At 45.0% G+C, this 24,059-nt stretch overlaps 1 protein-coding gene and 1 pseudogene across 6 annotated transcripts in view; both read left to right on the top strand.

Annotated features, from left to right (window-relative positions):
- LOC125465973 (uncharacterized) overlaps positions 1–6,047 on the top strand; it is a 26,005-nt gene extending 19,958 nt beyond the window's left edge. For 3 of the 6 annotated variants that reach the window (XM_048560023.2, XM_059638509.1, XM_059638510.1), the window contains one exon: positions 1,647–3,506. Coding sequence is in view for 1 of the 6 variants with exons in the window: in XM_048560022.2 (XP_048415979.1) it covers positions 5,892–5,938 (47 nt within the window). In the remaining 5 variants the exon portion in view is untranslated. Of the gene's footprint in view, positions 1–1,646; positions 3,507–5,891 lie in introns of those variants that run through there. The other 3 variants (XM_048560024.2, XM_048560022.2, XR_007250341.2) reach the window with 2 other exon arrangements.
- LOC132206086 (NACHT, LRR and PYD domains-containing protein 3-like) overlaps positions 5,941–24,059 on the top strand; it is a 23,034-nt pseudogene continuing 4,915 nt past the window's right edge.

The following is a 24,059-nucleotide window of genomic DNA, read 5'->3' on the forward strand; positions in this document are numbered from 1 at the left end:
GCAAGGATGTTTAATGAAAAAAGACTGACAGGTATCCTAGAAGAAAATTTAAGAATCCAATGTGGGCATATAAATAGCAAAATTGTGAATAAGCTGCACAGTGTGGCTGTTACAGGATTAAAAATGGAATTGCAGGTGAAGTAATGGGCATTAAAGTATTAATCTCAAAACATTGCTTCGTTCCTTCCTGAAAGAAGAAAATGTAACCCATTTGGTAAATTCAGTCACTAGAAGCAGTTGAAATTGATGATGAGGAAGCAATGTAGAGGGGAGTTAGATTTTACAAGTCCCCGGGTCTGAATCCACTGAAAATGAGGGAAACTATATATTACATACCAACAGTAACTTCTCAGTTTTTCATTCTAGTGGTGCAAGAGGATGGAAGAACTTGAGAAACACCAACTCGGGTTAAAATTACCAGCTACGTAGCCAAATGTCAGCTAATTGAGGACAACTGGTGTGAATTCCTAAAGGGAACATCTTTTGCCTATTTTATTGTTTGGATTTTATAAGCAAAGTCACAGAGAAGGTTAAAGCTGCTAATGTAGACAGTTTTCTCTAAGGCATTATTACACATTAGTGAAATACAGCAGACTTGCAAGTATGGGCCAGAACTAGCAATGTCGAGCCCCAAACAAATAATCTTAGTGACAAGAGCCAGGAAAGTAACCTGAACTGAGATAGTAAGAACTGCCAACGCTGGAGTCAGAGATAACACAATGTGGAGCTGGAGGAACAACAGCAGGCCAGACAGCATGAGAGGAGCAGGAAAGTTGACGTTTCAGGCCTGGACCCTTCTTCAGAAAAGATTCTGGAGAAGGCCCCCGACCTAAAACATCAGCTTTCCTGTTCCTTGGATGCTGACTGGCCTGAAGTGTTCCTCCAGCCCCACACTATGTTATATTATAAGTAACACAAACTGTGTTCTTTTTTGTTTGGTTGAGGCATGGAATTGCTTGTTACATTTTGTGGATGGTAAGCAATTACAGGCTGTATATGGACAGCAGTGTGCAACTTCACAGACTCCATACAGTGCAGAAAGAGGACATTCAGCCCATCAAGTCTATATCGACCCTCCAAATAGTAACTCCACATTTGCCATGGCTAACTCACCTAACCTGCCCACTATGAGCTATATACCATGCATAATCTACCTAACCTGTACATCGTAGGACTGCAGAAAGAAACCAGAGCACCTGGAGGAAACTCAAGCAGACACAGGGAGAACATACAAATGCAATGCAGATATATCGTCCACGATGTTGGATTCAAACCCAGGGCCCTGGTTTTGTGAGCAGGAGTGCTAACCACTGAGCCACTCAAAGGTTAGCTTCAAAGATTAACCAAGTTGCCTGGGCAGCTGCTTTGCAATGCAGAGTGATGCCAACTACATGGGTTCAATTCCTGAACTGACTGAGGTCACCATGAAGGACCCTCTTCATCAGCCTCTCCCCTCCCTGACGCATGGGGACCCTGAGGTTAAGCCCCACCTACCAGTTGTCTCATGATCATGAGTGAGCAGTTCTATGGTCCAGTGGGGCCATGTGTACTTTTATGTGCTATCCCTTAGCAAGCTCTTTAAAATTTGAGAATAAATGATATTTGCTGTCTACTTGGCTCATACATTGTCACATTTCTTTTAACAGTGCTGTCGAATGCAAGTTGCCAGTAGAAACATGAATCAGTATGAATTCTCAGAGTCTAATCACATTGTATTCCTCTGAGAATGACTGACTAAATATGGATTAAAAATAAAGAACAAGTAAAATTCACGCCACACAAACGTCATGCAATGACCATCGCGAATAAGAGAGAATCAAACCATTGCTCCTTAACATTCAATGGTGTCACCATCACTGAAACACCCTCACTATCAAAATTCTGGAGTGTGCCATTGACCAGAAACTTAACTGAACTCTCCACATGAGCAAAGTGGCTGCAAGTGCAGGTAAGAGGCTGGGAACACTGTGGCGAGTAACTCACCTCCTGACTCCCTAAAGCCTGTCAATCATCGACAAGGCACGAGTCAGGAGAGTGATGGACTACTCCCTATTTGCCTGGATGTGTGTAGCTCCAACAACACTCAAGAAGCTTGACTGCTCACAGGACAAAGCATCCCGCTTGATTGGCACTACATCCACAAATATCCACTCCCTCTACATCTGAAACTCAGTTGGAGCAGTGAGTACAAAATACAGAAGTGTAGATGCAGTTGCAGAAATTCACCAAAGATCTTCAGACAGCACCTTCCAAACCCACAACCAGTTCCATTTTGAAGGACAAGGGCAACAGATACATGGAAACACAATCATCTTCAAGTTCTCCTCTTAGCCACTCGCCGTCCTGACTTGGAAATATATCAGCCATTCTTTCAGTGTTGCTGGGTCAAAATCCTGGAATTCAATCCCTCAGGGCATTGTGAGTCAACCAACAGCCATGGACTGCAGAGATTCAAGAAGGCAGCTCGCCACCACCTTCTTAAGTGGCAATTAAGAGCAGGCAATAAATGCCATGCACAGCCAGCCAGACTCATGTCCAACATAAGAATGAAATTAAAACAAAAAACAGGAGTAGGCTATTCAGTCCATTGAGTCTATTTCACTATTCAATGAGATCATGGCTGACCTTTGGCCTGACTCCACACACCTACCTTTGGCCCCTAACCCCTTAATATCTGCGCTTAACAAAAAAGTGTCTATCTCGGATTTAAAAATAACAACTCATCCTGCATCCATTGCTATTTGTGGGAGAGAGTTCTAAACCCCTCCTCTCCTTTGTTTTTAGAAGAGCTTCCTAACATCTGTTCTAAACATCTGGCCCTAATTAGATTAGATTCCCTACCATGTGGAAACAGGCCCTTCGGCCCAACAAGTCCACATTCCCCCTTGAAGCATCCCACCCAGACCCAGATCCATCCCCCCTGTAACCCACACACCCCTGAACACTACAGGCAATTTAGCATGGCTGATCCACCTAGCCTGCACATCTTTGGACTGCAGGAGGAAACCAGAGCAAACCCACACAGACAGTTGCCCAAGGCTGGAATCGAACCCAGGGCCCTGGTGCTGTGAGGCTGCAGTACTAATCACTGAGCTACCGTGCCGTTCTATAATCCCCAACCAGTGGATATAGTTTATTTTTATCTCCCCTGTTTTTCCCTGTTAATTTCTTGAAGATTTCAATCAGATCATTCCTTGACTTTCTAAATTCTAGGAAAAACAAAGACATCCACCAAAGAAGCAAGAAGCCAATTAGGTTGGACATACCGAAAATGACCAGAATAAGAAGCTAAAACATTCACGTTCAGGAGGCCCTGTGAATATGGGTATTAACTTCTGTGGATGTGCCTGGAGTTTTTGAGAATTTTCTAGAGGATTGTGGCAAAACTTATGGTTCATCTCTTGGGGAGTATATAAATTTGACATACCTTATATGTTCAATACTCAGGGGATTAGGAATTGAACCTGAATGTATAGTATACGCAGAAATGAAGTATATGGGTCTGTTAACAGGGCTTTTTTGACAATTCATTTTCTTTCAATAAAGATTTTTGTTTTGTGAAATCTTGAAGCATAGTTCTTTTAGTTAAATCAGGGTTCAGGGGTTTCCATTTAAACATTAACAATTCCGAAGTAAATTCTCAAAAAGAGAAAATCTCAAAAGACAAAATTTAGGCAATATTTTGCTTTTGCTGTTGATGTGTGTGCTTTGCCTAAGCTGCATGGTGTATGAAATCAGGGTAAGAGACAATTCCAGACTCTGTGGAAATGTGATTGACTCTTAACTACTGTCTGGGCAGTTCGGGATGAGCAATAAATGTTGGCCCATCCACTGGCATTCACATTTCATAAAAACTGAAAGAACTGCAGATGCTGTAAATCAGGAGCAAAAACAAAGTTGCTGGAAAAGCTCAGCAGGTCTGGCAGCATCTGAGAAGGAAAGAAAACAGTGTTAATGTTTCGGGTCCGGCGACCTTCCCTCAGTAACTTTCTTCAAGTTGTCTCCCGACGAGCAAACATGAGGTGCATTTGCTCGTGAGGGCGTTAATCACTCAGTAATTTAACCACACAACAACTCAGGCAGGGGATTTAGAGGGGATGTGGGAAAAGTCTTTTTCACCCAGAGAGTGATGGTGAAGCTGTAACTCATTGCCAATAAGGGTGGGAGAGGCAGACACCCTTCTCACATTGTATTTAAATGAAAAGCGTGTGATGCCAAGTCTGGAGACCAATTGCTGTGAAAACAGGATTAGAATTTTTAAGGGGGTTGTTTTTGACCAGCATAAACATGATGAGTCATTCCATCTATAGAATTTTCCCACTTTGAAGAGATCCAATTTGCCAAGCTGATACTTGTAGCTACTCAATACCACGGGGTTTCCAGGAAAAATAGGAAATGTAGAGGGGAAGTTCCTAGAATCATGATTCCAGCTGAACATATAAGGTTCAAATGATGAGCTTTTTTTTCGTGCTGCAAGAGGTTAGGAAGCAGAATGCTCTCCTTCGCGTAAATATAAGATCCAGTTGTGGATATCAACAGGAAATGGGCAAGTTACCGAAGAGAATGATCATGTGGAGACATCAGCGATTGGTGCTGGAAATGAGACAAGCTGATTTACAGCTAGAGACAACCAAAAACTCTTACTGAAGGACCATCATTTTTACCTTAACTATTCTATAGTCCCATAACAGATACTATCATTTTCCTGTTCTTAAAACTATTCTCCCTGTTTCGTTGTCCCCTTTGGTTCATTAGTATCCTTCAGGGAAGGAAATCTGCCATCCTTTCCTGGTCTGTCCTACACACAATTCCAGACTCTGTGGAAGTGTGGTTGACTCTTAACTACTGTCTGGGCAACTAGGAATGGGCAATAAATGCTGGCCCATCCAGTGATGTCTACTGGATTGTAAACCGCCACATTTCCCCTATACCTTCTGCATGAGCCTACCATGGGGAACCTTATCAAACACCTTACTTAAATCCATGTATACCACACCCACTGCTCACCTTCATCTACGTGCTTGGTTACGTCTTCAAAGTATTCAATAAGGTTTGTGAGGCATGATCTACACCTCACAAATCCATGCTGACTATCATGAATGAAACCATGCCTTTCTAAGTGATCATAAGTCCTATCACTCAGTGTCCTTTCCAATAATTTGCACACTGGATTGTCTGGATAACAACAATATTCATGTCAGGCTTCTACTTATTGATTATAGCTCCAACTTCAACGCTATAACTTCAACAAAACTAATCTCCAAATTCCGTGACCTTGGTCTCTGCTCCACACTCTGCAACTGGATGCTCAACTCCCTGACCAACAGAATGCAATCAGTGAGGATAGGCAACAACACCTCCTCAATGGCAATCTGCAACACTGGCACCCAGCAAGACTGAGTACACAATCCCTCACTATACTCCCTGTGCACCCATGACGATGTGGCCAAATTTCACTGTAAATCCATCTACAGGTTTGCTGACAACATCGCCTCTGTAGGCTGGATCACAAACAATGATGAGGCAGAAAGAGATAGAATGCTTGGTGGCATAGTGTAGAGGTAACAATCTCTCCTTCAATGTCAGCCAAGCTAAAGAGCTGATCATTGATTTCAAAATTGGTGGAGTAGCGGATAGTGAAGGGGATTGTCGGAAAATGCAGCAGAATACAGATAGATTGGAGAGTTGGGCGGAGAAATGGCAGATGGAGTTCAATCCAGGCATTTAAGATTTATTTAGACAGATACATGAATGGGCAGGGAGCAGAGGGATACAGATCCTTGGAAAATAGACGACAGGTTTAGATAGAGGATCTGGATTGATGCAGGCTTGGAGGGCCGAAAGGCCTGTTCCTGTGCTGTAATTTTCTTTGTTCTTTGTTCTTTGTTCAGGGAGCAAGGAGCATACACCCCTAGCTACATCAATGGAAGTGAGGTAGAGATGATCAGGAGCATCAAACTCCTAGGAGTGATGATCACCAACAATCTGTCCTGGACCATCCACGTTGACATGATGCTCAAGAAGGCACAGCAACACCTCTACTTCCTCAGGAGGCTAAGGAAATCCGGCATGTTTATAAAGACAGTTACCAACTTTTATAGATGTACCATAGAAAATTTTTTAAAAATGAAGAAATTGTTAAGAAAAACTGGTTAAAGACATTTGCCAACCCAGTCCTAATATTATTGTATCACCTACTGCTTCATGAATACTATTGATTTGTTGCAACATTGCTGCAATTTCTTCGCATCTTGTATGATTTTCAGGATTATTTTCCTTGAGGATTAAGCAAGTAAAACATGAGGCTCTACTTACCAGGCTTTATAAGAATGAGAGGTGATCTTATTGAAACACGTAGGATTCTTAAGGGGCTTGACAGAGTCAATGCAGAGAGGATGATAACACCTCATGGAAGAGTCCAAGACCAGAAGGCATAGTCTCAGAATAAAGAGGCAACACTTTGAGACTGAGATGAGAAGGAATGTCATTTCTCAGAGGGCATGTAAATATTTGGAATCCTTGCTTCAAAGAGCTGTATGGGGGCCGAGTCCTTGTGTATATTTAAGGCTGAGATACATAGATTCTTGGTCCATAGTGGAATCAACTGTTTTGGGGAAAGGACAGGAAAGTGGACGTGAGGAATGTCGGATCAGCCAATATCCTATTCAATGTTGGAGCAGGCTTAAGGGATTGAATAGCCTACTCCTGTTCTTCTTTCTTATGGTCCTGTGGCCTCATGCAAGACTAACAACTGCACTTTCCTGTTCACTAATGTAATTTTTCTTGTCTGTATCTGCGATGGGTCCACATTTATGGGTCAAGTTGTTTTTCTTTTAGTATATCATTAAAGCTTTACTAATATAAGGAACTAGATAACAAAGTCAGTGTGACTAAGGGGAAAAGTAGGCAGAGAGCAGATGATGAACGCAAAGGGACTGGTGGTCTGAGGTGCATTTGTTTTAATGCGAGAAGTGTAGTAGGTAAGGCAGATGAACTTAGGGCTTGGATTAGTACCTGGGAATACGATGCTATTGCTATTACTGAGACTTGGTTGAGGGAAGGACAAGATTGGCAACTAAATATCCCAGATGTAGATGCTTCAGGTGGGATAGGGAAGGAGGTAAAAGGGGTGGAGGAGTTGAATTACAGGTCAAAGAGGATATCACAGCTGTGCTGGAGGAGGGCACTATGGAGGACTCGAGCAGCGAGGCAATATGGGCAGAGCTCTGAAATAGGAAGGTGGAGTAACAATGTTGGGGCTGTGCTACAGGCCTCCAAACAGCAAGCGTGAGATAGAAGTACAAATATGTGGACAGACGATGGAAAGATGTGGGAGTAACAGAGTGGTGATGATGGGAGATTTTAATTTTCCCAACAGTGACTGGGATTCAATTAGTGTTAGGGGTTTAGACAGAGCAGAATTTGTAAGGAGCATCCAGGAGGGTTTTCTAGAGCAGTCTGTAAATAGCCCAACTCAGGAAGGGGCCAGACTGGGCCTGGCGTTGGGGAATGAGCCCGGCCAGGTGGTTGAAGTTTCAGTAGGGGATTACTTTGGGAATAGTGATCACAATTCCGCAAGTCTTAAAATACTGATGAACAAAGACAAAAGTGGTCCGAAAGGAAGAGCGCTAAACTGGGGGAAGGCCAACGATAGCAAAATTCGGCAGGAGTTTGGGAATGTGGATTGGGAGCAGCTGTTTGAGGGTAAATCCACATTTGATATGTGGTAGGCTTTTAAAGAGAAGTTGATTAGAGTGCAGGACAGACATGTCCCTGTGAAAATGAGGGATAGAAAAGGCAAGATTAGGGAACCATGGATGACAGGTAAAATTGTGAGACTAGCAAAGAGGAAAAAGGAAGCATACATAAGGTCTAGGCAACGGAAAACAGATGAAGCTTTGGAAGAATATCGGGAAAGTAGGACCAATCTGAAACAAGGAATTAAAAGGGCTAAAAGGAGTCATGAAATATCTTTAGCAAACAGGGTTCAGGAAAATCCCAAAGCCTTTTATTCATACATAAGGAGCAAAACGGTAATGAAAGAAAGAGTTGGCCCACTCAAGGACTAAGGAGGAAAGTTATGCATTGAGCCAGAAAAAATGAGTGACATTCTCAATGAGTACTTTGCATCGGTTTTCGCCGAGGAGAGGGACATGACGGATGTTGAGGTTAGGGATAGACGTTTGATTACTCTAGGTCAAATCGGCATAAGGAGGGGGGAAGGGTTGAGTATTCTACAAGGCATTAGGGTGGGCAAATCCCGGGTCCGGATGGGATCTAACACAGGTTACTGCGGGAAGCGAGAGGGGAAATAGCTGGGGCCTTAACAGAAATCTTTGCAGCATCCTTGGGCACAAGTCCTGGAGGACTGGAGAATTGCTAATGTCGTCCCCTTGTTTAAGAAGGGTAGCAAGGATAATCCAGGTAATTATAGACCAGTGAGCCTGCGTCTGTGTCCAAGAATTCAAGTGAACATGTTACCAAAACTCAAGAAGCTCGACACCATCCATGGACAAAGCAGCCTCTGTTTGAATGGCATCACATCACAAATATCCACTCTGCTCAGTAGCAGCAGTGCGTCTCATCTACAAGGTGCACTGCAGAAATTCACCAACCATCCTTAGACAGCATGACCACTTCAATCTAGAAAGACAAGAGCCTCAGATACATGGGAACACCACCCCCTGCAGGTATCCCTTGAGCCATCCTGACATGGAAATTTATTGGCTTGTTCCTTCACTAGATCAACATCCTGGAATTCCCTCCCTTGGGTGATTGTACAGAGGTCTTGAACAGGGGTGACAAAGTCAGAAATCATTTAGCACCAGGATACAGTCCAACAGGAACACAAACAAAGTTGCTGGAAAAAACCCAGCAGGTCTGGCAGAATTTATGAAGGGTAAAAAACACAGTTAATGTTTCCAGTCTGGTGACTGTTCCTCAGAACTGTCCAGCAGGTTTATTTGAAAATGCAGGCTTTTGGAGCCTTAGTCTTCCTTCCGGTGTTAGTGAAAGAGGTAGTGTCAGACACAGAATTTGTAAGTAAAACATCAAAAATTCACACCATTGATGAGAATGTACTGAAAAACCTAAGATGCTGCTGCCCAGGGCTTGACAGTTATGCTTAAGTCATCGGAGTATGTGTGAACACCAGATTTATCATCCGCACTCACAAGTGGTGCAGAACATCACCCAGGCGCCACGTAACACTGTCCGTGGGGGCAACTAAGGACATGGAGAGCCCAGCCAGCAATGCCCACATCCAGTGAGTGAATAATTCTTTTAAAAATATAGGCCAGGCCACAGATCTCCTGAAAGACATTATCTGACAAAAAGTTATGGGGAGATGAGAGGCCTAGTGGAATTATTGCTATTCTATTTATCTACAGACCCAGGTAATATTCTGGGGAACGGGTTCGAATCCTATTTTGGCAGATGGTGGAATATGAATTTAATAAATACCTGACCATGAAACCATTGTCAAACCCATCTGGTTCACTAATGTCCTTCAGGGAGGGAAACTGCCATCCTTACCTGGTGGCCTACATGTGACTCCAGACCCACAGCAATGTGGTTGACACTTAACTATCCTGTTGGCAATTAGGGATGGGTAATAAATGTTGGCTTGATCAGTGATGTCCACGTCCCATGAATGAATTTCAAAGAAACAATCAGCTTTGAACCACAATTGAGAATAAGTCCATCACTAGCTTCTAATTCTCTTCTAGAAAGTGGGCATAGGTTGCAAGAGCAAATACATGGGACTACCCACAACTCTAGTATAGTGCACCAGTAACATTGTCAACTCCTTATGTTTCAATGAGGTGTTTACAGTAACCATTCTGTGCGCATGAAGACAAAACAAATATAAGGTGATAAGAAATTACTCATGTAATTTGTCCAGCTCTCTCAGGCATGAATACATTTGCAGGAGGTGTCCAATCGTGTTCCTTTTCCCTCCAAATAGACCCACAGCTTAATTCTAAAAGCAGTGGCTGGTAAAAGAGACAACGTATTTGGCAGCTGCATTATAATTTATTGAGTCAAAATAACAGTTTTTCTGCTCTGAATTCAACCAGAATTGCTCTTGAATAAAAGGGTAGGTACTCAGGGTAGAAAGAGATATCGCTGAGAACATTTTCTACAAATGGCCTGTTATACAGTCATTTCGCAAAACTTGTCATGAAACACTGTTTCAGAAGCAAGTGAGACTGACTCACCAACTGATTATCCTTAACAACACCTGGTCACTACAAGATAGTACAGTAGCTCAGTGTTAGCACTGTGTGCCTGACAGCATCAAGGACCTGGGTTTGATTCCAGCCTTGGGTGAGTGTCTGTGTGGAATTTGCATGTTCTCCTCATTGTCTGTGTGTGTTTTCTCCCACAGTCTAATGATGTGCAGGTTCAGTGGGTTAGCAATGCTCAATTGCCTTGTAGTGTCTAGGGTGGCATGGGCTAGATCGATTAGCCATGGGAAGCTCTGGATGGGATATTCTTTGGAGGGGTCAGTCTGAACTCAAATAGCCTCTATCTGCACTGTGGGGCTTGTCTTTTATTCTTCTCTATGTGTTTAAAGTGGTCCCAGCTTTCTTTAACATTTCTTTTTGGGAGGTTTCAGTTTAAATTATCAAATCTACCGAAATTGGTTCTGAAAGCATTTTGGGTTTGCAAAATTTGAGTGAAATGCAAATTGTTGGACAAACTCAGCATGCCTGGGACCTTCTGTATAGAGAGAGAGAGAGAGAGAGAGAGACAGAGAGAGTGAGTTAACATTACAGGTTATAAACCTAGTGAGATCTGTAAAAACTCAGCAGGTTTGGCAGCATCTGTGGAGAGAGGGAGAAACAGAGTTAACATTTCAAGTCCATAATAATCATAAGAAATAGGAACTAGAGTAGGCCATTGGGCTCCTTGAGCCTGCTCTGCCATTCAATAAGATCATGGCTGATCCATAATTCCTCACGTCCACTTTCCTGCCTATAACTCTCAATTCCCCGACTGATCAAGAATCTGTTTATATCAGCCTTCAATATACACAAGGAGTCGCCCTTGTACAGTTGTTTGTGGCAAAGGGTTCTGAGGATTCACAACCCTCTGTGAGAAGAAATTTCTACTCATCCCAGTCTTCAACTGGTGTGCCTTTATTCTAATACTCTGTTCTCTGGTCCTAGACTCTCCAGGGAGAGGGAAATGTCCTCCCAGCATTGGCCATGTCAAGCAGCTTAAAAAGACCATAAGATTTTGGAGCAGAATGAGGATATTCATGTTCCACCATTCAATCATGGCTAATGCATTTCTCAAACCCATTCTGCTGTCTTCTCTCTGTAACCCGGATCCCCTTACTAATCAAGAACCTTCTCTCTGGCTTAAAGACACTCAATGACTTGACCTCCACAAGGCTCACAATCCTTTGGGAGAAGGAATTCCTCCTCATCTCATTCTTCACTTGGCACCCCTTAATTGTGTGACTGTGCCCTCGGTCCTAGATTCTCCCACGAGGGGGAAACATTCTCTCAGACTGAAAGCCCTCAGCTACCAGATTTCAGGCAAAATGAAGTTTGTGAGAAAAATGAGGAACAAGTTACTGATGACTTTGATCTGTCAAGCCCTTATATGTTTCAATGAGATCACCTCTCATTCTTCTGAACTCCTGTGAAAGCTAAACAGTTTAGCCTTTGCTCATAAGACATCCCAGAGTACCTCCTCTGAACTGTCTTTGATGAAATGATATCTTTCCTTAAATAAAGGGTGCAAAACTGCACTCCATATGTGGTCTCCCCAGCACCTTGTACAGTTGCAGCAAGACTTTCCTACTCTTATATTCCAAACCCCTCAAAACAAGGGCCAACATTTCATTAGCCTTCTTGATGATCTCATTACAAACACGATAAATGTTGTGGACTGAGTGTGTGGCAGTAATTTAGTTCCAAACCACAATCAGAACGAAAATCATTCTATTAATTAGACACCCTACAGCATGGAAACAGGCCCTTTGGCCCAACAAGTCCACAATGACTCTCAGAGCATCCTACCCAGACCCATCTCCCTATTACCCACCCAATCTACACATCCCTGAACACTACGGGCAATTTAGCATGGCCAATCCACCTAACCTGTACGTCTTTGGGCTGTGGGAGAAACCACAGCACCCGGAGGAAACCCACACAGACATGGGGAGAATACGCAAACTCCACATAAACAGTCACCTGAGGGTAGAAGTGAACCCGGGTCCCTGGCCCTGTGAGGCAGCAGTGCTAACCTCTGAGCTACCATGCCACCCCAAATGAGAAGGTTAGATGGAGAAGGTTGAAGGTACCAAATTCACTGTGTCTGCCTCTTTTCTTTACATTTGATGTGAGACAATCAACATGTACTGCATGTCAATTCAGAAAATATTATCAGTTTAGTGGTGCTTTGGGGGTCCATTTTCCTCTATTTGTTCTCTAAACACAACACTAGTCATCTTCTTCAAACAATATCAGGATATAAACCATGCCTGAGGGTGGTTTTGGAAAGCCAACAGAATAATGTGAATTTCGTCTTATGAAATTCACATTTGCAAACTGAGTGAATGAAGTAATATTGGCAGTGATATCCGGAAAATGTGAACATCAGAGCGAGTCTTTTGCAATTTAAAGAATAACAAATTGTGCCAGTCTCTGAATCATTTCACGGCTCTGGGGACATTTTGAGGCCTGTCTGATATGCAAAATGGCACAGAATTATTTTGTCAAAAGCAGCTTTCAAAAATATCATGTGTCCTGAGTAATGCTAGTTGCACCTGCCCCTCCTGGCCCAGTCACATCTGCTGCAGTGTGACAAGACTAGGCTTACATAAGCAATACCGTTGAACTGCAATGGGGAACCGCATGTCTTGTGTAATTGTTTGGCTTCTGAAGGCAAGAGGGTCCTAAGCAATTCTCTTTGGTTTTATTTTTCTGTTGAAATTGCTGTAAATTATTCACTTTGAATTGAGCTGCAGCTCCAAAGCAGCATTGTCCTTGCTACCCACTCAAAGTGTCATGAATCAGTTGCCAGGATGGCAGTGAGATGCCAACAGAATGGGTTCAATTCCTGCACCAACTGAGGTTACCATGAGAGATTCTCTTTCTCAACCTCTTCCCTCACCTGAAGCATGGGGACCCTCATGTAAACCATCAGCCAGTTGTCTCTCTCTGTCTCTAACGACAGAGCGGCCCCTATGGTCCATGAGGACTATAGTGAACCTCACTTTTTACTGGTGAAATGAAAAATGGGAAAAAAGCAGGAATTTTGCACAATGTCTGACCAGTTGAAACCTGCATCATCCACAATGTCAAAGGGAAATCAGCGAGTGAAAGCAGTGAATTGTCAATTTTCCTTTGGCATAAGTTGCACACTTTTACATTAAATCATGCTGTGAAATAAATTGACAGTGAATAAAAAGGTGCTTACAAGAAATCTCGTCTTGTCTATTCATATTCCTAGCCTAAGTGGCACCCCTTAGCATCGTTTCATGTTGTTGATATCCAGCTCCCTTCTCCATGTCCTCCCTCACTATTGCCCCGTGTCTTGAAGGTCCAGCTACCTCACTTAATATCCGCCGTCACCACTGCCCTCTGCTGTGGAGGTCCAGTTGGACTACCCAGCTCACTCACCATCAACTCATAGTGTGAAGGTCCAGCTCCTTCACTCACTGCCACACCACGCCCCGCCCCCACACCCACAACATGAATACCCTCTGTTATGGAGGTGCATATTGACTGGCCCGCTCCTTCACTCACTTCTGTCCCTCACCATCACCACCTATAGTGGAGGTCCATTTGGACTGCCAAGCTCCTTTGCTCAGTGCAAAATACACTTTCTGATAAACTGCACAGTAAACTTAATTTCAAATGTTTAATAAACTTAGATTCAGTTGTGTAAGAGACTCATATTAATTTGCGTCTGAAATTTGTGGTAAGGAGAATGTTAATATGTAAAATAAGCTTATGTTTATGGATGCCTTTTAGTTTTACATTGAAACATAGAAGCATAGAAGATATGAACTGGAGGAGGCCAATCAGCCCTTTGAGATTGCTCCGCCATTCTTCATTTTTGTGGACGTTTAGCATCGATGCCGGACATTTTGGTTAGAAGATTAAGTGAGCAACATTCCTAAATGGAGATATTCTTGAAAGTGCTTCAGTGTAGATGGTTCTGGGTGTCCTTGTGCGTCAATCACAAAAAATAAGTACGTAGAATGTGGGCGTCACTGGCTGGCCAGCATTTATTGCCCATCCCTAGTCGCCTCTGAACTTATTGGCTTGCTAGGCCATTTCAGATGGCAATTGAGAGTCAGCCACATTTTGCGGGTCTGGAATCACATGTAGATCACATCAGGTAAGGACAGCAGATTCCCTTTTCTAAAGGACACGAGAGAACCAGATGGATTTTTTCTAATTAAAGTTGGCAATGGCTTGAATTATTAATTCTATATTTTCCTTTCTCATTGAATTCAAATTCTACCATTTGCTGATGTGGTACTTGAACCTGGGTCACTTGAAGTTCTGGTGCATCACAGCACCAGGAACCCAGGTTCAATTCCACTTTCGGGCAACCATCTGTGTGACATGTGCATATTCTCCCTGTGTCTGCATGGATTCACCATGGGAAATACAGTGATACAGCAGGTCTGGGTGTGATGCTCTTTGGAAGGTTGGTGTGGATCTGATGGGCCAAATGGCCTGCTTCCACTCTGTAGGGTTTCTATGATTCCATGAACGTCCTTGTTGTAAAATGCAAAAATTTGAATGATTGCAATGAATTAGAATCAGGAGGGATGTCATAGAATCATACAGCATGGAAACAGACCCTTTGGTCCAACTATTTCAGGCTGAACAGAATCCCAAACTGAACTAGTCCCACCTGCCTGCTCCAGGCCTATATTCCTCCAGTTCGTTCCTATTCAGATACTTATCCAAATGTCTTTTAAACATTGTATTTGTACCCATGTCCACTACTTCCTCAGTAAGTTCATGCCACACATGAGCCACCCTCTGTGTAAAAAATATGCCCCTCATGTCTTTTTTAGAATCTCTCTCCTCTCACCTTAGAAACATGCTCCCTAATCTTGAAGTCCCCCATCCTGGAGAAAAGGAAACAACCTCTAACTCTATCTATGCCCCTCATAATTTTATGAACTTCTATAGGTTGCCTCTCAATCTCTGACCCTCCAGTGAATACTGCTCCCACCGTTCCAGCCTTTCTTTATAACTGAAACCTTCCATGCCCAGCAACATGCTAGTAAATCTCTTTTGAACTAAAAATAATTCATCATTTATAATTGTTGATAATAATTATTAATATCTTTCTGGGCAACTAGAAATGGACACAGCGCTCCAGAAAAGGTGTCGCCAGCATCCTGTCCTACCTCAACATTACTTCCCAACTCCTATACTCAAAGAATTGAGCAATGCGGGCAAGCATGCTAAATAACAAAGTGTGGAGCTGGATGAACACAGCAGGCCAAGCAGCATCTTAGGAGCACAAAAGCTGATGTTTTGGGCCTGGACCCTTCATCAGAAAAGGGTCTAGGCCCGAAACGTCAGCTTTTGTACTCCTAAGATGTTGCTTGGCTTGCTGTGTTTCTCCAGCTCCATACTTTGTTATCTCGGATTCTCCAGCATCTCCAGTTCCTATTATCTCTCTCAAGCATGCTAAATGACTTTTTAACCACTTGGTGAAATTCGGCACCTTCCCCTGCAACCGCAGGAAATTCTACACTTGCCCCCACACCTCCTCCCTCACCCCTATCCCAGGCCCCAAAATGACATTCCACATTAAGCAGAGGTTCACCTGCATATCTGCCAATGTGGTATACTGCATCCACTGTACCCGGTGCGGCTTCCTCTACATTGGGGAAACCAAGCGGAGGCTTGGGGACCGCTTTGCAGAACACCTCCGCTCAGTTCGCAACAAACAACTGCACCTCCCAGTCGCAAACCATTTCCACTCCCCCTCCCATTCTTTAGATGACATGTCCATCATGGGCCTCCTGCAGTGCCACAATGATGCCACCCGAAGGTTGCAGGAACAGCAACTCATATTCCGCCTGGGAACCCTGCAGCCTAATGGTATCAATGTGGACTTCACCAGTTTCAAAATCTTCCCTTCCCCTACTGCATCCCTAAACCAGCCCAGTTCGTCCCCTCCCCCCACTGCACCACACAACCAGCCCAGCCCTTCCACCCCACCCACTGCATCCCAAAACCAGTCCAACCTGCCTCCCTAACCGGTTCTTCCTCTCACCCATCCCTTCCTCCCACCCCAAGCCGCACCCCCATCTACCTACTAACCTCATCCCACCTCCTTGACCTGTCCGTCTTCCCTGGACTGACCTATCCCCTCCCTACCTCCCCACCTATACTGTCTCCACCTATCTTCTTTACTCTCCATCTTCGGTCCGCCTCCCCCTCTCTCCCTATTTATTCCAGTTCCCTCTCCCCCTCCCCTTTTTCTGATGAAGGGTCTAGGCCCGAAACGTCAGCTTTTGTGCTCCTGAGATGCTGCTTGGCCTGCTGTGTTCATCCAGCCTCACATTTTGTTATCACAAATCACCCCTTGCTTTTCACTTTCAAATTGTCCCTTTTGGTTTTAACCCTTCAATAACGGAGAACAGCTGCTTCCTATCCACCCTGTCCATGCTCCTCATAGTCACACACCTCTATCATGTCTCCCCTCAACCTCCTCTGTTTCAAAGAAAACAGCCCCATCTTATCCAACTTCTCTTTATCACTGAAATGCTTCATCCCAGGCAATATCCTGGTGAATCTCCTCTGCACCTCCTCCAGCAAAATCAAATCCTTTCTATAGTGCAGAGACTGGAGCTTCACACAGTACTCCAGCTGTCAACCCAACCAAAGTCCTGACATTGACAGCTAAATCCATGCAATGAGGTTGGAAGTGGTCAACTGCAGCAGCAAAGGAACTCTTGAAAAGACATCATTCAATTAAGTAACAAAGTGAGGAGCTGGATGAACACAGCAGGCCAAGCAACATCTTTGGAGCACAAAAACTGACGTTCCGGACCTAGACCCTTCATCAGAAAAGGGGAAGGGGGAGACAGTTCTGAAATAAATAGGGAGAGAGGGGGAGGCGGACTGAAGATGGATAGGGGAGAAGATAGGTGGAGAGGAGACAGACAAGTTAAAGGAGCGGGGATGGAGCCTGCAGAGGTGAATGTAAGTGGGGAAATAGGAAGGGGATAGGTCAGTCCAGGGAGAACGGACAGGTTAGTAGGTAGGGAATGGAGGTGCAGCTTGAGGTGGGAGGAGGGGATAGGTGAGAGGAAGAACAGGTTAGGGAGGCGGGTATGAGCTGGGCTGATTTTGGGATGCAGTTGGGGGGAGGGGACAAGCTGGGTTGGTTTTGGGATGCAGTGGGGGAGGGGGAGATTTTGAAGCTAGTGAAGTCCACATTGATACCATTGGGTTGCAGGGTTCCCAAGTGGAATATGAGTTGCTGTTCCTGCAACTTTTGGGTGGCATCATTGTGGCACTGCAGGAGGCCCAGGATGGACATGTCATCTCAGGAATGGGAGGGGGAGTTGAAATGGATCAACATACAAAACCACTTGTACCTGTTCCACATTCCCGACACTAGCCCCGCTGTTATGTTATGTTACATTATGACATTGTTTATTGCGAACTGAGCGCAAGTGTTCTGCAAAGCGGTCCCCAAACTTCCGTTTGATTTCCCAGATGTAGAGGAGGCCACAACGGGTACGGCAGATGCAGTATAACATATTCGCAGATGTGCAGGTGAACATCTGCTCGATGTGGAAAGCCTTCTTGGGGCCTGGGATAGGGGTGAAGGAGGAGGTGTGGGGGCAAGTGTAGCACTTCCTGCGGTTGCAGGGGAAAGTGCCGGGTGTGGTGGGGTTGGAGGGGAGTGGGGAGCGGACAAGCGAGTCATGGAGAGAATTGTCCCTCCGGAAGGCAGACAAGGGTGGAGATGGAAAAATGTCTTTAGTGGTGGGGTCGGATTGCAGCTGGCAGATGTGTTGGAGGATGGTGCATTGGATCCAGAAGTTGATGGGGTGGTATGTGAGGGCGAGGGGCATTCTCTTTTGGTGGTTATTGCGGGTATGGGGTGTGAAGGATGCAACCTTTAAAGGCCTCCTTTCTTCTCAGTGATGTGATACAAGAAATTACAGAATGTTATGAATGCAGCCTGGTCCATCACAAGAAAACATCAAGAAAATACTCTGAGACAGAGAGGGAGAGATGTACTGCAACTTCCAAACCTTGCTGCGATCCCAGCAACAACTACTACTGAAAAATGTAAACTAAAATTCCTGGCTCCTGGGAGCTTGACCCCACTAATTGCTAGCAGTTATGCTGGCCCACGGTGTTCGAGTGGCACTGCCAAATCAATGATTGGCCTTCCCCCAACTTGTCTTTTCTGGGCGCAGTCTGGGCAAAGGCATAGCTCAACTCGTGACAGATAACCTGAGCATCACTTAAGTTCCAATCATTATTGCAGACTGTGCCCCATGTTTTATTCTAAAAGGTTTCCACTCCTCCAGAACATTCATTGTCCTCAATCATGATTCTGGCATGAAATTTTTCGATAGGAGTGAATAAAGAGTTGCTTGCATGATGATACTATGGCTTTAACAGGTGTATCTTGACCTTTTTTTTATGAAGGAAAGTTGAAAGAGAGGTGTCAGATTCATCAAAGTAAACAGCTTGTGAGGCCTGGGCTTTTTTTGAAGTGTGAGAACAATAGAAGCAACCTGAATGAGTGGGGTCAAGCTCCCAGGAGCCAGGAATTTTAGTTTAAGTTTTTCAGCAGCAGTTGTTGCTGGGATTGCAGCAGGGTTTGGAAGTTGCAGTATATCTCTCTCTTATTGTCTCAGAGTATTCTCTTGATGTTTTTCCTCCTGGACTAGAGTATTACCTGTGAGACAACCTATTTTACTGAATTTGCATTTGCCAAGGGTGCATTTATAAGATGTTGCTATACTGGAACAGTTATTGTTTGGTGGTTAAATAATCTATTAGTCTGTTAAGTTTTCCAATTGAATTAGGATATTTCAATTTCTTCTTTCTTTTCATGTGTTTTAAGCATAGTGTATGAATAAAGTGTATTTTGCTTCAAATCTGATAGTTTGACCAACTGAGTTGCATCTGGACTGCAATGGCTGGCACTTCCCTTCAACATAAGAAAATTTTCGGTTCTAGGCTATTGTCATAATATATGTTGAGATGGTCTGGCCTGGTCCAAACACACTTGGGTCGGTTTTGATCTGTTTGACATATTTGCCCTTGCAATAAAAATCTCACTGTAACTTTAAACCATTCCACTTGCTCCACTAGTCATAGAATCATACAATTTTACAGTAAAGAAGGAGGTCATGTGGCCCATCATGTCTGTGCCGGCTCCCAAAGGAAGTATCCAGCCAGGTCCATAAGCACACTGTATCAAAATCATGGAATATGTGAATCTGTCTGAGAGGGGAGCTGGAACAAATTAAATGAAACTGCAATAGGCCCCACTGCTTCACCCCCGTCACCCCCACACCTCCCTACAATGCTGAAGCAAAGCTCAGCACTAGCTGGAAGAACAACATTTCATCTCCCACTTGGGAACCCTGCAGCCTCCAGGGCTCAATATCGAATTCAGTTGTTTCAGAGCCTGAGACAACTCCTTTCATGTCCTTTACCCAGCCCCTACAGCCCAGTCCCTGTCATGACATGGACTGCTTACAGCACAGCGGACCCATTCTCACCTACTCAGCCTCCCCATTATCAGCTTTCCATACAGTAATAGTGTCCTACAGCATGGGAACAGACCCTCTGATACAACTCGTCCATGCCAACCTCAATCCCAAACTAAACTAGTCCCACCTGCCTGCGCTTAGCCCATATCCACCTGAACGTTTTCTCTTTATGGACTATCCAAATGTCTTTGAAATGTTGCAACTGTACCCAAACCCACCACTTCCCCTGGAAGTTCATTCCACATACAAACCACTCTCTATGCAAGAAAATTGTCTCTCATGTCTTTTTTAAATCTTTCTCCTCCTACCTTAAAATATGCCCCTAATCTTGAAATCCCCCATCCTAGGGAAAAGACATCAGCTGTTGACCCTATCTGTATCCCTCTGTATTTTATAAACTTCCATCAGGTCACCTCTCAATGTCCTACGCTCCAGTGAAAAAAGTCCTAGTCTATTTGGGGCGGCATAGTGGCTCAGTTGTTAGCATTGCAGCCTCACAGCACCAGGGATCTGGGTTCAATTCCAGCCTCAGGCAACTGTCTGTGTGGAGTTTTCATGGGTTTGTTCCAGATGCTCTGGTTTCCTCCCACAGCCCAAAGGTGTGCAGGCTAGGTGGATCGGCCATGCTAAATTGCCTGTAGTGTTCAGGGGTGTGTGGGTTATAGGGGGATGTGTCTGGGTGGGATGCTCCAATGGGTGGAGTGGACTTGTTGGGCCAAAGGGCCTGTTTCCACACTGCAGGGAATTGCATCAAATCTAATCTATTCAGCCTCTCCCTATAACTCTGATCTTCCACTCCTATCCAAAATTCTTTTGAATCCTCTCCAGCTTAATAGCATCCTTTTTATGATAGGGTAACCAGGACGGGACATGGTACTCCAGAAAGATCCTCACCAATGTCCTCACCACATCCCAACTCCTGTACTCAAAGGTCCGAGCAATGAAGACAAGTGTGCGAAATGCCTTCTTAAAAACCCTGTCCACATGTGATGCAAGAATTATGTACCTGAACCACTCAAGCTCTCTGCTCTACAACACTGCACAAGGCCCTACTTTTCATAAAATCCCTACAGTGTGGAAACAGCCCAAGTCCTCATCAACCCACAGAGCATCCCACCCAAACCCATACCCCTATCACACACCGAATCTACATATCCCTGAAAACTACAGGCAATTTAGCATGGCTAATCCATTTCGCCTGCACATCTTTGGACAGTGGAAGGAAACCGGAGCACCCAGAGATGAGAGCAATGTGCAAACTCCATACAGATTGTCACCCAAGGGTGGAATTGAGCCCAGGTCCCTCAGCCACTGTGCTGCCCCCTAAAAATTGCCAAAGGCCCCAGTGAGACTTGAACTCATGACCCCTTGTTTACAAGGCCCATGCTCTAACCATTGAGCGACAGAGTCAGCACCCTGAAATAACCAGCATTTCAGAACAGAACAGGACTTGAACCCACAATCCCTGCCTTAGATGGCAGGGCCTTATGCATTATGCCACTTTTAATTGTGTAAGTTCTACCTTTGTTTTCCTTCTTCCTGGCTTACCATCGACTGTCACTCTGTCCGCCCATCTCTCTTTCTCTCTCTCTGGGCTCCAGCTCCAACTATCCGCTCATTCCTTTCCCTTCCATCCCTGTTGTCAGCAAATATGCCATCTTTTCAGAAAGATTAGGAGTTTTCGAGAAGTGTTGCTGGATTCACAATGTGTGGAGAAGACTCTTGTTATTCAATAATCTATACCCCTCATGATTCCATAAACCTCTACAAGGTCACCCCTGAGACTCCAAAGATGCAGGGAAGAAAAGGTGCCAGCCTGTCCAGCCTTTGAGGGGTGACATGATTGAGGCATACAAAAGTTGTGAGGGGTGGGGAGAGATAGAGCAGGCTGTTTCCCTTCATAGAGGGTTCAAAAACCTCGCAGTCATTAATTCAAACGAAGTGGCAGAGAGATTAGATGGGAGGTGGGGAGAAACATTTGTACACAGTATGTGGTGGGTGACTGGAACTCACTCCGTGAATTGATGGTGGAGGCAGGGAACCTAACTCTTGTAAAAAAAAATTACTTGGACATGACCCTTAAGTGCTGTAAACTGCAGCCCTGTGCACTGGGTACAGGATGATGAGGTTAGAAAAGGCGTCCTTGGGTTGGCCTGGACAAGAAGGGCCGAATGGCCCCGTTCTGTGCTGTATCATCTCTATTGTGCAGCATTTCAAAGAAATTTTGCTGTTCTGATTTTTTAATTAAATTCCTCATGATATGTTGTTGTCTTTGACTTCCAAGAAGGGATGTGTTCATAGGGGCAAAGGAATTTGGAGTGGCAGTACGCAATTCAGCTCTTTGAGGCCATTCCATCATTTAACATGATCACGGCTGATCTTAGCCTGGTCTGAACTCTACTTTTCTGCCTGTTCCCTGTTACTCTTTATCTCACTTTTCATCAGAGACATATCTATTTCTTTCTTGAATCTGTTATTGATTCTGTCTCCTCTGCAGTCTGGGGCAGCGTGCTCCACAGATTCATGGCCCTTTGAGAGAAACAGTTTCTCCTTATCTCAGTTTTAAACCTACTTCCTCTCACTCTACATCAATGCCCTTTTGTTTGAAGCAGTCCCACAAGGGGTAACAGCAGTTCAACAGCCACCTTATCAATCCCCTTTAGCATTTTATATATCTCAGATCCCCCTCTTCTTCTGAACTCCAGCAACAACAAGCTTTCTTCCGGGTGCTCCGATTTCCTCCCACAATCCAAAAATGTGCAGGCCAGGTGGATTGGCCATGCTAAATTGCCCGTAGTGTTCTGGGATGTGTAGATTAGGTGGCTTCTAGGGATATTGAACCTACCTCCTCTCACTATACATCGATGCCCTTTTGTTTGAAACAGTCCCACAAACTGTTTCTCTAAAAGGGCCATGAATCTGTGGAACACGCTGCCCCAGACTGCAGAGGAGACAGAATCAATAACTTGATAGGCTGAAGGGCCTGTTTCCACACTGTAGGGATTCAATGATCTATGATCTGTGATAGTCACTGCTCTTCGTACAACAGCCCTTTCATCCCTGGAGACAACCTGGTGAACTTCCTCTGATTTGCCTCCAGTGCCATCACATCTTTCCTCAAGGAAGGAGACTAAAACTGGGCACACTACCCCAGGATAACAAAATGTGAGGCTGGATGAACACAGCAGGCCAAGCAGCATCTTAGGAGCACAAAAGCTGACGTTTCGGGCCTAGACCCTTCATCAGAGAGGGGGATGGGGGGAGGGAACTGGAATAAATAGGGAGAGAGGGGGAGGCGGACCGAAGATGGAGAGTAAAGAAGATAGGTGGAGAAGGTGTGGGTGGGGAGGTAGGGAGGGGATAGGTCAGTCCAGGGAAGACGGACAGGTCAAGGAGGTGGGATGAGGTTAGTAGGTAGCTGGGGGTGCGGCTTGGGGTGGGAGGAAGGGATGGGTGAGAGGAAGAACCGGTTAGGGAGGCAGAGACAGGTTGGACTGGTTTTGGGATGCAGTGGGTGGGGGGGAAGAGCTGGGCTGGTTGTGTGGTGCAGTGGGGGGAGGGGATGAACTGGGCTGGTTTAGGGATGCAGTGGGGGAAGGGGAGATTTTGAAACTGGTGAAGTCCACATTGATACCATATGGCTGCAGGGTTCCCAGGCGGAATATGAGTTGCTGTTCCTGCAACCTTCGGGTGGCATCATTGTGGCAGTGCAGGAGGCCCATGATGGACATGTCATCAAGAGAATGGGAGGGGGAGTGGAAATGGTTTGCGACTGGGAGGTGCAGTTGTTTGTTGCGAACTGAGCGGAGGTGTTCTGCAAAGCGGTCCCCAAGCCTCCGCTTGGTTTCCCCAATGTAGAGGAAGCCACACCAAGCGGAGGCTTGGGGACCGCTTTGCAGAACACCTCCGCTCAGTTCGCAACAAACAACTGCACCTCCCAGTCGCAAACCATTTCCACTCCCCCTCCCATTCTCTTGATGACATGTCCATCATGGGCCTCCTGCACTGCCACAATGATGCCACCCGAAGGTTGCAGGAACAGCAACTCATATTCCGCCTGGGAACCCTGCAGCCATATGGTATCAATGTGGACTTCACCAGTTTCAAAATCTCCCCTTCCCCCACTGCATCCCTAAACCAGCCCAGTTCATCCCCTCCCCCCACTGCACCACACAACCAGCCCAGCTCTTCCCCCCCACCCACTGCATCCCAAAACCAGTCCAACCTGTCTCTGCCTCCCTAACCGGTTCTTCCTCTCACCCATCCCTTCCTCCCACCCCAAGCCGCACCCCCAGCTACCTACTAACCTCAT

Source organism: Stegostoma tigrinum, chromosome 30 (genome assembly GCF_030684315.1).
Source record: "Stegostoma tigrinum isolate sSteTig4 chromosome 30, sSteTig4.hap1, whole genome shotgun sequence".
Classification (NCBI taxonomy): Eukaryota; Metazoa; Chordata; class Chondrichthyes; order Orectolobiformes; family Stegostomatidae; genus Stegostoma; species Stegostoma tigrinum.